General features: G+C 38.5%; 1 protein-coding gene across 7 annotated transcripts in view; it reads left to right on the top strand.

Annotated features, from left to right (window-relative positions):
* Positions 1–12932, top strand: part of PRKDC (protein kinase, DNA-activated, catalytic subunit) — a 249288-nt gene that overhangs the window by 91397 nt on the left and 144959 nt on the right. For all 7 annotated transcript variants that reach the window (XR_006607272.1, XM_045081811.1, XM_045081746.1 and 4 more), the window contains one exon: positions 12582–12767. Coding sequence is in view for 6 of the 7 variants with exons in the window: in XM_045081811.1 (XP_044937746.1) it covers positions 12582–12767 (186 nt within the window). In the remaining variant the exon portion in view is untranslated. The remainder of the gene's footprint in view (positions 1–12581; positions 12768–12932) is intronic.

The raw sequence follows: 12932 nt of genomic DNA, 5'->3' as shown, positions 1-12932 counted from the left end.
AGCTGGGAGCCCCATGCGGGACTCGGTCCTGGGACTCCAGGATCCTGAACTGAGCTGACGGCAGTCGTCCAACCAACTGAGCCACCCAGGCGTCCCTCTTCTGTTACTTTTATAGGTTCTTTTTTTAACAAACATAAATAATGCAAAAAGCACACTTCCATATTCTTGAAAGTAAAATTTAGAATCGTTTTGTCAGGTTCATCACGATCCTTTCCACAATATAGTAAGGATTTTAAGTGATAATACACCATGTATAGAGTAAATTTAAACCAAAGTGACCTTTTAAAAACATACGCCTATTTTTTCTAAGCTACGTATCTCCATTTATTCAAACCTTTATTCATAATCTCAAATCTTTTTTGTCATACTGTTATGTAGAATGCTATCATTTTATTCATCTAGTTACTGCACATTTATTTTTTTTTTCCCAGCACCATTTATTTTATTTTATTTTATTTTTAAATTTTTTATTTTTTATAAACATATATTTTTATCCCCAGGGGTACAGGTCTGTGAATCACCAGGTTTACACACTTCACAGCACTCACCAAAGCACATACCCTCCCCAATATCCATAATCCCACCCCCCTTCTCCCAAACCCCCTCCCCCCAGCAACCCTCAGTTTGTTTTGTGAGATTAAGAGTCACTTATGGTTTGTCTCCCTCCCAATCCCATCTTGTTTCATTTATTCTTCTCCTACCCACTTAAGCCCCCATGTTGCATCACCACTTCCTCATATCAGGGAGATCATATGATAGTTGTCTTTCTCTGCTTGACTTATTTCGCTAAGCATGATACGCTCTAGTTTCATCCATGTTGTCGCAAATGGCAAGATTTCATTTCTTTTGATGGCTGCATAGTATTCCATTGTGTATATATATCACATCTTCTTGATCCATTCATCTGTTGATGGACATCTAGGTTCTTTCCATAGTTTGGCTATTGTGGACATTGCTGCTATAAACATTCGGGTGCACGTGGCCCTTCGGATCACTACGTTTGTATCTTTAGGGTAAATACCCAGTAGTGCAATTTCTGGGTCATAGGACAGTTCTATTTTCAACATTTTGAGGAACCTCCATGCAGTTTTCCAGAGTGGCTGCACCAGCTTGCATTCCCACCAACAGTGTAGGAGGGTTCCCCTTTCTCCGCATCCTCGCCAGCATCTGTCATTTCCTGACTTGTTGATTTTAGCCATTCTGACTGGTGTGAGGTGATATCTCATTGTGGTTTTGATTTGTATTTCCCTGATGCGGAGTGATATGGAGCACTTTTTCATGTGTCTGTTGGCCATCTGGATGTCTTCTTTGCAGAAATGTCTGTTCATGTCCTCTGCCCATTTCTTGATTGGATTATTTGTTCTTTGGGTGTTGAGTTTGCTAAGTTCTTATAGATTCTGGACGCTAGCCCGTTATCTGATATGTCGTTTGCAAATATCTTCTCCCATTCTGTCAGTTGTCTTTTGATTTTGTTAACTGTTTCCTTTGCTGTGCAAAAGCTTTTGATCTTGATGAAATCCCAATAGTTCATTTTTGCCCTTGTTTCCCTTGCTTTTGGCTTTGTTCCTAAGAAGATGTTGCTGCGGCTGAGGTCGAAGAGGTTGCTGCCTGTGTTCTCCTCAAGGATTTTGATGGATTCCTTTCGCACATTGAGGTCCTTCATCCATTTTGAGTCTATTTTTGTGTGTGGTGTAAGGAAATGGTCCAATTTCATTTTTCTGCATGTGGCTGTCCAATTTTCCCAGCACCATTTATTGAAAAGGCTGTCTTTTTGCCATTGGACATTCTTTCCTGCTTATTCGAAGATTAGTTGACTGTAGAGTTGAGGGTCTATTTCTGGGCTCTCTATTCTGTTCCACTGATCTATGTGTCTGTTTTTGTGCCAGTACCATGCTGTCTTGATGATGACAGCTTTGTAATAGAGCTTGAAGTCTGGAATTCTGATGCTACCAACGTTGGCTTTCTTTTTCAATATCCCTTTGGCTATTCGAGGTCTTTTCTGGTTCCATATAAATTTTAGAATTATTTGTTCCATTTAGTTGAAAAAGATGGATGGTACTTTGATAGGAATTGCATTAAATGTGTAGATTGCTTTAGGTAGCATAGACATTTTCACAATATTTATTCTTCCAATCCAGGAGCATGGAACATTTTTCCATTTCTTTGTGTCTTCCTCAATTTCTTTCATGAGTACTTTATAGTTTTCTGAGTATAGATTCTGTGCCTCTTTGGTTAGGTTTATTCCTAGGTATCTTATGGTTTTTGGTGCAATTGTAAATGGGATTGACTCCTTAATTTCTCTTTCTTCTGCCTTGCTGTTGGTGTAGAGAAATGCAACTGATTTCTGAGCATTGATTTTATAACCTGACACTTTACTGAATTCCTGTATAAGTTCTAGCAGTTTTGGAGTGGAGTCTTTTGGGTTTTCCACATATAGTATCATATCATCTGCGAAGAGTGATAATTTGACTTCTTCTTTGCCGATTTGGATGCCTTTAATTTCCTTTTGTTGTCTGATTGCTGAGGCTAGGACCTCTAGTACTATGTTGAATAGCAGTGGTGATAACGGACATCCCTGCCGTGTTCCTGACTTTAGCGGAAAAGCTTTCAGTTTTTCTCCATTGAGAATGATATTTGCGGTGGGTTTTTCATAGATGGCTTTGATGATATTGAGGTATGTGCCCTCTATCCCTACACTTTGAAGAGTTTTGATCAGGAAGGGATGCTGTACTTTGTCAAATGCTTTTTCAGCATCAATGAGAGTATCATATGGTTCTTGTTCTTTCTTTTATTGATGTGTTGTATCACATTGACTGATTTGCGGATGTTGAACCAACCTTGGAGCCCTGGAATAAATCCCACTTGGTCGTGGTGAATAATCCTTTTAATGTACTGTTGAATCCTATTGGCTAGTATTTTGTTGAGAATTTTCGCATCTGTGTTCATCAAGGATATTGGTCTATAGCTCTCTTTTTTGATGGGATCCTTGTCTGGCTTTGGGATCAAGGTGATGCTGGCCTCATAAAATGAGTTTGGAAGTTTTCCTTCCATTTCAATTTTTTGGAACAGTTTCAGGAGAATAGGAGTTAGTTCTTCTTTAAATGTTTGGTAGAATTCCCCCGGGAAGCCGCCCAGCCCTGGGCTTTTGTTTGTTTGGAGATTTTTAATGACTGTTTCAATCCCCTTACTGGTTATGGGTCTGTTCAGGCTTTCTATTTCTTCCTGGTTCAGTTGTGGTAGTTTATATGTTTCTAGGAATGCATCCATTTCTTCCAGATTGTCAAATTTATTGGCATAGAGTTGCTCATAGTATGTTCTTATAATAGTTTGTATTTCTTGGGTGTTAGTTGTGATCTCTCCTCTTTCATTCATGATTTTATTTATTTGGGTCCTTTCTCTTTTCTTTTTGATAAGTCGGGCCAGGGGTTTATCAATTTTATTAATTCTTTCAAAGAACCAGCTCCTAGTTTCGTTGATTTGTTCTATTGTCTTTTTCGTTCCTATTTCATTGATTTCTGCTCTGATCTTTATGATTTCTCTTCTCCTGCTGGGCTTAGGGTTTCTTTCTTGTTCTTTCTCTAGTTCCTTTAGGTGTAGGGTTAGGTTGTGTACCTGAGACCTTTCTTGTTCCTTGAGAAAGTCTTGAACCGCTTTATATTTTCCTCTCAGGACTGCCTTTGTTGTATCCCACAGATTTTGAACCATTGTATTTTCATTATCATTTGTTTCCATGATTTTTTTCAATTCTTCTTTAATTTCCCGGTTGACCCATTCATTCCTTAGAAGGATGCTGTTTAGTCTCCATGTATTTGGGTTCTTTTCAAACTTCCTTTTGTGGTTGAGTTCTAGCTTCAGAGCATTGTGGTCTGAATATATGCAGGGAATGATCCCAGTCTTTTGATACTGGTTGAGTCCTGATTTAGGACCAAGGATGTGATCTATTCTGGAGAATGTTCCATGTGTACTAGAGAAGAATGTGTATTCTGTTGCTTTGGGATGAAATGTTCTGAATATATCTGTGATGTCCATCTGGTCCAGTGTGTCGTTTAAGGCCTTTATTTCCTTGCTGATCTTTTGCTTGGATGATCTGTCCATTTCAGCGAGGGGAGTGTTAAAGTCCCCCACTATTATTGTATAATTGTATATGTGTTTCTTTGATTTTGTTATTAATTGGTTTATATAGTTGGCTGCTCCCACGTTAGGGGCATAGATATTTAAAATTGTTAGATCTTCTTGTTGGACAGACCCTTTGAGTATGATATAGTGTCCTTCCTCATCTCTTATTATAGTCTTTGGCTTAAAATCTAATTGATATGATATAAGGATTGCCACTCCTGCTTTCTTCTGATGTCCATTAGCATGGTAAATTCATTTCCACCCCCTCCCTTTAAATCTGGAGGTGTCTTCGGGCTTAAAATGAGTTTCTTGGAGGCAACATATAGATGGGTTTTGTTTTTTTATCCATTCTGATACCCTGTGTCTTTTGACAGGGGCATTTAGCCCATTAACATTCAGGGTAACTATATGAATTTAGTGCCATTGTATTGCCTGTAAGGTGACTGTTACTGTATATGGTCTCTGTTCCTTTCTGATCTACCACTTGTAGGCTCTCTCTTTGCTTAGAGGACCCCTTTCAATATTTCCTGTAGAGCTGGTTTGGTGTTTGCAAATTCTTTCAGTTTTTGTTTGTCCTGGAAGCTTTTAATCTCTCCTTCTATTTTCAATGATAGCCTAGCTGGATATAGTATTCTTGGCTGCATGTTTTTCTCTTTTAGTGCTCTGAAAATATCATGCCAGCTGTTTCTGGCCTGCCAGGTCTCTGTGGATAAGTCAGCTGCCAATCTAATATTTTTACCATTGTATGTTACAGACTTCTTTTCCCGGGCTGCTTTCAGGATTTTCTCTTTGTCACTGAGACTTGTAAATTTTACTATTAGGTGACGGGGTGTGGGCCTATTCTTAATGATTTTGAGGGGCGTTCTCTGAACCTCCTGAATTTTGATGCTTGTTCCCTTTTCCATATTGGGGAAATTCTCCCCAATAATTCTCTCCAGTATATGTTCTGCTCCCCTCTCTCTTTCTTCTTCTTATGGAATCCCAATTATTCTAATGTTGTTTTGTCTTATGGTGTCACTTATCTCTCAAATCCTCCCTTCGTGGTCCAGTAGCTGTTTGTCCCTCTTTTGCTCAGTTTCTTTATTCTCTGTCATTTGGTCTTCTATAGCACTAATTCTTTCTTCTGCCTCATTTATCCTAGCAGTGAGAGCCTCCGTTTTTGATTGCACCTCATTAATAGCTTTTTTGATTTCAACTTGGTTAGATTTTAGTTCTTTTATTTCTCCAGAAAGGGCTTTTATATCTCTCGAGAGGGTTTCTCTAATATCTTCCATGCCTTTTTCGAGCCCGGCTAGAACCTTGAGAATTGTCATTCTAAACTCTAGATCTGACATATTACCAATGTCTGTATTAATTAGGTCCCTAGCCTTTGTAATGCCTCTTGTTCTTTTTTTTGCGTTGAATTTTTCCTTCTTGTCATTTTGTCCAGATAAGAGTATATGAAGGAGCAAGTAAAATACTAAAAGGGTGGCAACAACCCCAGGAAAATATGCTTTAACCAAATTAGAAGAGATCCCAAATCGTGAGGGGGCAGAAAGGGGATAAAAAGAGGTTCAAAAAGAAGAAAGAAAAAAAAAAGAAAAGAATTTTAAAAAAAAGAAAAATAAGAAAAATATAAAAAAGAAAAATATATATTTTAGATAAACTGGTTAAAAAAACATTAAAAAAGAAAAAGGTAAAAGTTAAAAAAAATATTTTACCAGAAGGCGAGAAAAAAAACAAAAAATGAAAAAGAAAAAAATTAAATTAACTGCAAGACTAAAAAAAATCACAGGGAAAAAGCCATGAGTTCCATGCTTTGCTTTTTCCTCCTCTGGAATTCTCCTGCTCTCCTTGGTATTGAAACCTCACTCCTTGGTAGGTGAACTTGGTCTTGGCTGGATTTCTTGTTGATCTTCTGGGGGAGGGGCCTGTTGTAGTGATTCTCAAGTGTCTTTGCCCCAGGCGGAATTGCACCGCCCTTAGCAGGGGCCAGGGTGAGTAATTCGCTCGGATTTGCTTTCAGGAGCTTTTGTTCCCTGAGCCCTTTCCGTAGAGTTCCAGAGGACGGGAATACAAATGGCGGCCTCCTGGTCTCCGGCCCGGAGGAGCCGAGAGCCCAGGACCCCACTCCTCAGTGCACCCTCAGAGAACAGCGCCCAGTTACTCCTGTCTGCCTGACCTCCGGCCGCGCTCCGAGCTCACCGAGCCTGCGACCGGTTCAAGGTAACACCGAGCTGCGAGCTCACTGTCGGCTCTGTCTTTGTAGCCGGCTTTCCCGTTCCAATACCTGCAAGCTCTGCGACACTCAGACACCCCCGATCCTTCTGTGACCCTGCAGGACCTGAGGCCACGCTGACCCTCCGTGGGCTTCGCCCCAGTTTAGCCTCTGGAGCGATGTCCCTCAGCGGAACAGACTTTTAAAAGTCCCGATTTTGTGCGCCGTTGCTCCGCCGCTTGCCGGGAGCTGGCCCCTCCCCCCGGGGTCTATCTTCCTGTCGCTTTGGATTCACGTCTCCGCCGCTCCTACCTTTCAGAAAGTGGTTGTTTTTCTGTTTCCAGAATTGCTGTTCTTCTTCTCTTCAATCTGCCGATGGATTTTCAGGTATTTGTAATGTTTAGATAAGCTATCTAGCTGATCTCCGGCTAGCTGAAGTAGTCTCAGCCTGCTACTTCTCCGCCATCTTGACTCCTCCTAGTTATTGCACATTTCTTCAGAACATTTCTAGATACGGATGCTATTGAGTTGTACATGTAAATGGAATACTTTCCCCTTTATATTTTCTTTTTCTTTCTTTCTTTTTCTTTTTTTAAAAAGATTTTATCTATTTATTTATTTGACAGAGATCACAAGTAGGCAGAGAGGCAGGCAGAGGCAGGGGGGAAAGCAGGCTTCCCGCCAAGCAGAGAACCGGATGCGAGGCTCCATCCCAGGACCCCAGGATCATGACCTGAGCAAAGGCACAGGCTTTAAACCACTGAGCCACCCAGGCGCCCCTATTTTCTTTCTTTTCTTTTTTTTTTTTTTTTTAAGTTTTATTTGAGAGAGAGAGAAAACAAGTGGGAAGAGCCAAAAGGGGTTGGAGAAAGAGAGAAAGACTGGCTCAGCATGGCTGAGCATGGAGCTTGACACAGGGCTCAGTCTCATGAACCTGAGATCATGACCTGAGATGAAATCAAGAGTCAGACACTTAAATGACCGAGCCACCCAGGCTCCCCCACTTTATATTTTCTTTACAAGGATGTGGTATATCAGAAAACTACTGATTTTGTTTATTTTATAACCATTCAGATGAATGAGTATTCTTCTTTTTCTTTTTTCCACGTTTATGGAGATATAATTGGCATACAACATTTTATAAGGTTTAGGTGTACAACATGCTGATTTGATTTAATCAAATTTGATAATCATGCAGAATGATTCCTGTGGTGAGTTTAGTGTTCATCACCTTGTACAGATAAAATTTTTTCCACGCAATGAGAACTTTTAAGCACGTCAACACTTTTCAGATATATGATACATAACTTTAGTCACTGTGCTATATATTATATCTCCAGAACTTAATTATCTTACAACAGGAGTTTGTACCTTTGACCACTGTTATTCATATTGCCCAACTTCCCAACTCCTGCCTCTAGCAACCACCAGTCTGTTCTCTATGAGTTTGGTTTTTTAGAGTCTGTGTATAAATGATACCCAGTATTTATCTTTCTCTGTAGGACCCATTTCACTTAGCATAATGTTGTCAGGATCAAATCTGTGTTGTGACAATTGGCAGAATATTCTTTATAATGGCTAAATAATATTTCATTGTATTTGTATATAACCACATCTTCTTTATTCATTCATCTGTTGATGGACACTTAGATTGTTTCCATGTCTTTGACTATTATACGTAATGTTGCAATGAACATGGGGGTGCAGATATATTTTTTAGATAGTGATCTCCTTCTCTTCATATTAAAACCCTGAAATGGAATTGCCAAACCATATAGTACTTCTGATTTTAATTTTTGGGAGGACTGCCGCACTGTATTTCATAGTGGTTGCAACAGCTTGCATTCCCATCAACAGTGCATAAGAGTTCCCTTTTCTTCACATCCTTTGTCTTTTGGGTGCTGGTTGTTCTTACAGGTATGAGAGAATATCTCACTATGGTTTTGATCTGCATTTTCTTGGTGATTAGTGATGTCGAACACCTTTTCATTTACCTTGTGACTGTCTTCTTTGGAAAAATGTCTATTTAGTTCTACTGCCCATTTTTAAATTAGATAGTTTGATTTTTTTTTTTTTTGCTATTGAGTTGTATGAGTCCTTCATATATTTTGAATATTAACCCCTTATCACATACGTGATTTATAGATATTTTCTGCCATTTTATAGCTTGCCTTTTCATTTTTTGGTGATTTCTTTTTTTTTTTTTTAATTTAATTTCTTTTCAGTGAAACAGAGTTCATTGTTTATGCACCACACGCAGTGCTCCATGCAATACATGCCCTCCATAATACCCACCACCTGGCTCAGCCAACCTCCCACCCCTCGCCCCTTCAAAACCCTCAGATTATTTTTCAGAGTCCATAGTCTCTCAGGGTTCATCTCCCCCTCCAGTTTTCCCCAACTCCCTTCTCTTCTCCATTTCCCCAAGTCCTCCATGTTATTTCTTATGCTCCACAAATAAGTGAAACCATATGATAATAGACTCTCTCTGCTTGACTAGTTTCACTCAGCATAATCTCTTTCAGTCCCATCCATGTTGCTACAAAAGTTGGGTATTCATCCTTTCTGATGGAGGCATAATACTCCATAGTGTATATGGATCACAGCTTCCTTATCCATTCGTCTGTTGAAGGGCATCTTGGTTCTTTCCACAGTTTGGTGGCTGTGGCCATTGATTTCTTTTGCTGTACAGAAGCTTTTTAGTTTGATGCAGTTCTCCTTATCTATTACTACTGTTGCCTTTGCTTTTGGTGTAAAATCAAAAAAAAAAAATCATTGCTAAGGCCAATGGTCAAGTAGCTTATCCTTAAGGAATTTTATGGCTTCAGGTTTTAAGTTCAAGCCTTTAATAGATTTTGAGTTGATTTCCATGTATGGTTTGAAATAGGTGTTAAGTTTCATTCTTTAGCATGTAGCTATACAGTTTTCCCAATACCATTTATTGAAGAGACTATCTTTTCTCCATTGTATATTCTTGCCTTCTTTTTCTTCATCATTGTGTATTCTTGGCTCTTTGCATGTGTTTATTTCTGTATTCTCCATTCTGTTCCACTGATCTATGTGTCTGTTTTTATCCCAGTACTGCATTGTTTTGATTACCTTGACATAATATAGCATGAAATCAGGAAGCATAATGCCTCCAGCTTTGTTGTTCTCTCCAAGACTGCTTTGGTTATTCAGGGTCTTTTGTGGTTCCATACAAATTTTAGGATTGCTTATTCTGTTTCAGTGAAAAATGCCATTGGAATTTTGATAGGGATTGTATTGAATCTGTAGACTGCTTTGGATAATACTAACATGTTAGCAATATTAATAATTCTATTCCTTGAGCTCAGAATACCCTTCCATTTATTTGTATCCTCAATTTTTTTCATCAGCATCTTCTAGTTTTCATCATTAGAGGTTTATAATCTCCTTCGTTAAATTTATTCCTAGGTGTTTTATTCTTTTTGGTGCAATTATAAATGGGATTATTTTCTTAATTTCACTTTCTGATAGTTGGTTATTAGTATATAGAAATGCAGTGGATTTTTATGAATTGATTTTGTGTCCCGCAGCTTTATTGAATTTATTGGTTAGTTTTAATAGTTTTTTTTTGGTGGTCTTCAGGGTTTCCTATATTTAATATTGTGCCTTCTGCAGATGGACAGTGTTACTTCTTCCCTTCTGTTTTTTATGCTTTTTTTTTCTTCTCTGATTGCTATGACTAGGATTTCCCGTACAATGGTGAATAAAAGTGCTAAGACTAGACATCCTTTTCTTGTTCCTGATTGTAAGGAAAAAGCTCTCCGTTTCTCACTATCAAGTATGATGTCAGCTGTGCTTTTGTCATATGTGGCTTTTATTATGTTGAAGTATGTTGCCTATGCACCCAATTTGTTAAGTTTTTATCATGAGTGATTGTTGAATTTTATCAGATATTTTTTCTGCATCTATTAAGATGACCCTATGATTTTTATCATTTATTTTGTTAATGTGGTATATCATGCTAATTGATTTGCAGATGTTGAACCATCCTGGCATCCCTACAAAAAACCCCACTTGATCATGGTATATGATCCTTTTAGCATATTGTTGAATTTGATTTGCTGATATTTGTTGAGGAGTTTTGCATCTATGTTCATCAGGGATATTTTCCTGTAATTTTCTTTTCTTGTAGTTTCTTTGTCTGGTTTTGGTATCAGGGAAATGCTGGCCTCATGGAATGAGTATGGAAGTATCCACTTGTCTTCTAGTTTTTTTAGAAGAATTTGAGTATTGGTCTTAGTTCTTCCTTAAATGTTTGGTAGGATTCACCAGTGAAGCCATCGGGTCCTGGACTTCTGTTTGTTGAGAGGTTTTTGATTACTGGTTCAACCTCCTTACTATTAATTAGTCTGTTCAGATTATTTCTTTGAGATTCAATCCTGGTAAGTTGCATGTTTCTAGGAATTTATCCGTTTTGTCCTAGGTTGTCCAATTTTTGATGAATAATTGTTCATAATGGTCTTTATGATCCTCTGTTTATCTTTGGTGTGGGAATACCTTTTTGAAACAAGGAAGTTAAGTGAAAACCTCCCTGAATTCTGAACTTTGAGGCTCTTAGCTCTCTTCCCACAGTTTGGCTCCCAGAATATGGTCGGTTAGGTATATACCCTCAGGCAGGATATAGGAATATTTTGACAAGTCTAAAAGAAAATAAAGATTAAGTGTCATCATTGCCCCACCAACCTAAACTGATGCATATTGCCAGTGAGCCTTGGCCACTGCATGGTACTTATAGTCAGTTTCTTGGTATGTGCCAATAGCCAGGGAGCACCAGGCATCAAGAAATGGATTCTAAAAGGGTTAGGCAGGTAAAAAGCCATTTGACACAGAGACTATTCAATTAGATGGAAATGTAAAGAGAAAAGATCCTCAGAGAGATGAGAGAAAACAGCTTGTTGGCAAAATAAGAATTGCTACTGAAAAGAACACTAAAAGAAAGGAACATTTGGGAATTAAGCATAAGCATCAGAAATTGAAAATGAAATGGTTTTGGAAGATAAAATTTAGGAGCTCTCACAGAGAATAAAGTAAAAAGGCAAAACAGAAAGTAGTAGAGAAAACATGATGAAACTTGGGATCCATTGATAGGTTCCATCACCAGGACCTCTTTCCCAGGGGAAAGACAGACCTCAAAACAATGTCCCAGAAATGAAGGCCTGGAGCTTCCAGATGGAAAAGAGACACTGAATATCCAGCACAGTGTATGAAAGCAGCCTCACGTGGAACAGATTTCTTGAAAATTCATAACACAGGGGCTTCACCATAAGAAAAGATTCTAAAAAGTTTCTGCAAGAGACAGCGTGATTACATTTAAGGATCAAGAAATCAGATGCCATTTGTCTTTGGAACTGTAGAGTGGACACTAGAAGACTATACACCAAATTCCTTCACATTTCAGCAAAGAAGATTCCAACCGGGAGTTCTGAATCTGGCCAGACTATCAGTCATGGGTGAGAGATGAAGGCAGGTGTTTCAGTTGTGCCAGATCTAAAGGAATCTTATCTCCTGTGCACTCTCATCAGTCAGCCAAGAAAGAGGAAGATGTTGGATCTGGGAAGTTGGCTCAAACAGAGAGAAGGGGACCAGTCTCCTGGAGGGTGCTGAAGTGACACCCAGAGGGCAGAGATCAAAGACATTCTAGAGTGGGAGCTATGTTGCCACTGAAGTGGAGCTGATAGATTTCCTGATGGGTTTAGATGTCTTAAGGTGATTTCATTAATTAAATAAGGAGTGTGTGATGGCAAATAATGATAAGCACATTGAAAACAACAAAGAAAGCAGGCAAGTTAATATTTCAGGGAGATCAGAATGTTGTGTAAAATGATTGCATTGTCATAATGATAAGAATATTGAATATTAATCTAACCAAAATTAGGATGTCAACTATTGGAAAGGTGGTGGAACAGGAAATATGTGTGTTCAAGCATGTGTGTATGCTTCTGTGCATATGTTACAGAGGAGAGTTAATTCTTTCTCTCATCGAGAATGCTCCCAACTAAGAAAGAAGCAATAGGATGAACATGATTTCATAGAGGAGACCACACCTTGTGCTTTTGTGGGAAAATTTACGTAATAAGTTGTTCTTCTCAAATTTGAGGAGTTATGAAATAAATAGCTATTACAGAAATAGCATCTTTATTTTCCAAGAATAACTTTGATCTGAAAGTAGATTTTGTTACTGTATCTACCAGTCTTACTATTGAGAATTTTTCTTCAAGTACCACACACTTATTTATTTCAGGTGAGCACCGTTTTGAATGGTATGTTAGATCAGAGCTTTAGGGATCGAGCCAGCCAGAAATACCAAGGACAGAAACTTGCAAGTACAATTTTGCACAACTGGAAGAAGTGGGACTCCTGGTGGGCCAAAGATTCTACTCCTGAAAGTAAAACAGCAGTGCTGACCTTACTGGCCAAAATTTTGCAGGTATCTTGGGAAACCTTAAAAAAGAAGTTGTTTTAGACTCTGTAAGTTTTATCTTTAAAAATATGATGGAGATTTCTTAAGAAGTTCATTGGTTTGATAAGTAAAAAATATTTTCAGTGGACATTTCCTGTGATTATCTTACATTTTATACTTTTCCCATTATTA

This window comes from Mustela putorius, unplaced genomic scaffold, assembly GCF_011764305.1.
Source record: "Mustela putorius furo isolate JIRA1106 unplaced genomic scaffold, ASM1176430v1.1 tig00000056_pilon_pilon_pilon, whole genome shotgun sequence".
Classification (NCBI taxonomy): Eukaryota; Metazoa; Chordata; class Mammalia; order Carnivora; family Mustelidae; genus Mustela; species Mustela putorius.
The sequence above is the reverse complement of the archived record's forward strand: the minus strand, read 5'-3'. Positions and strand labels throughout refer to the sequence as shown.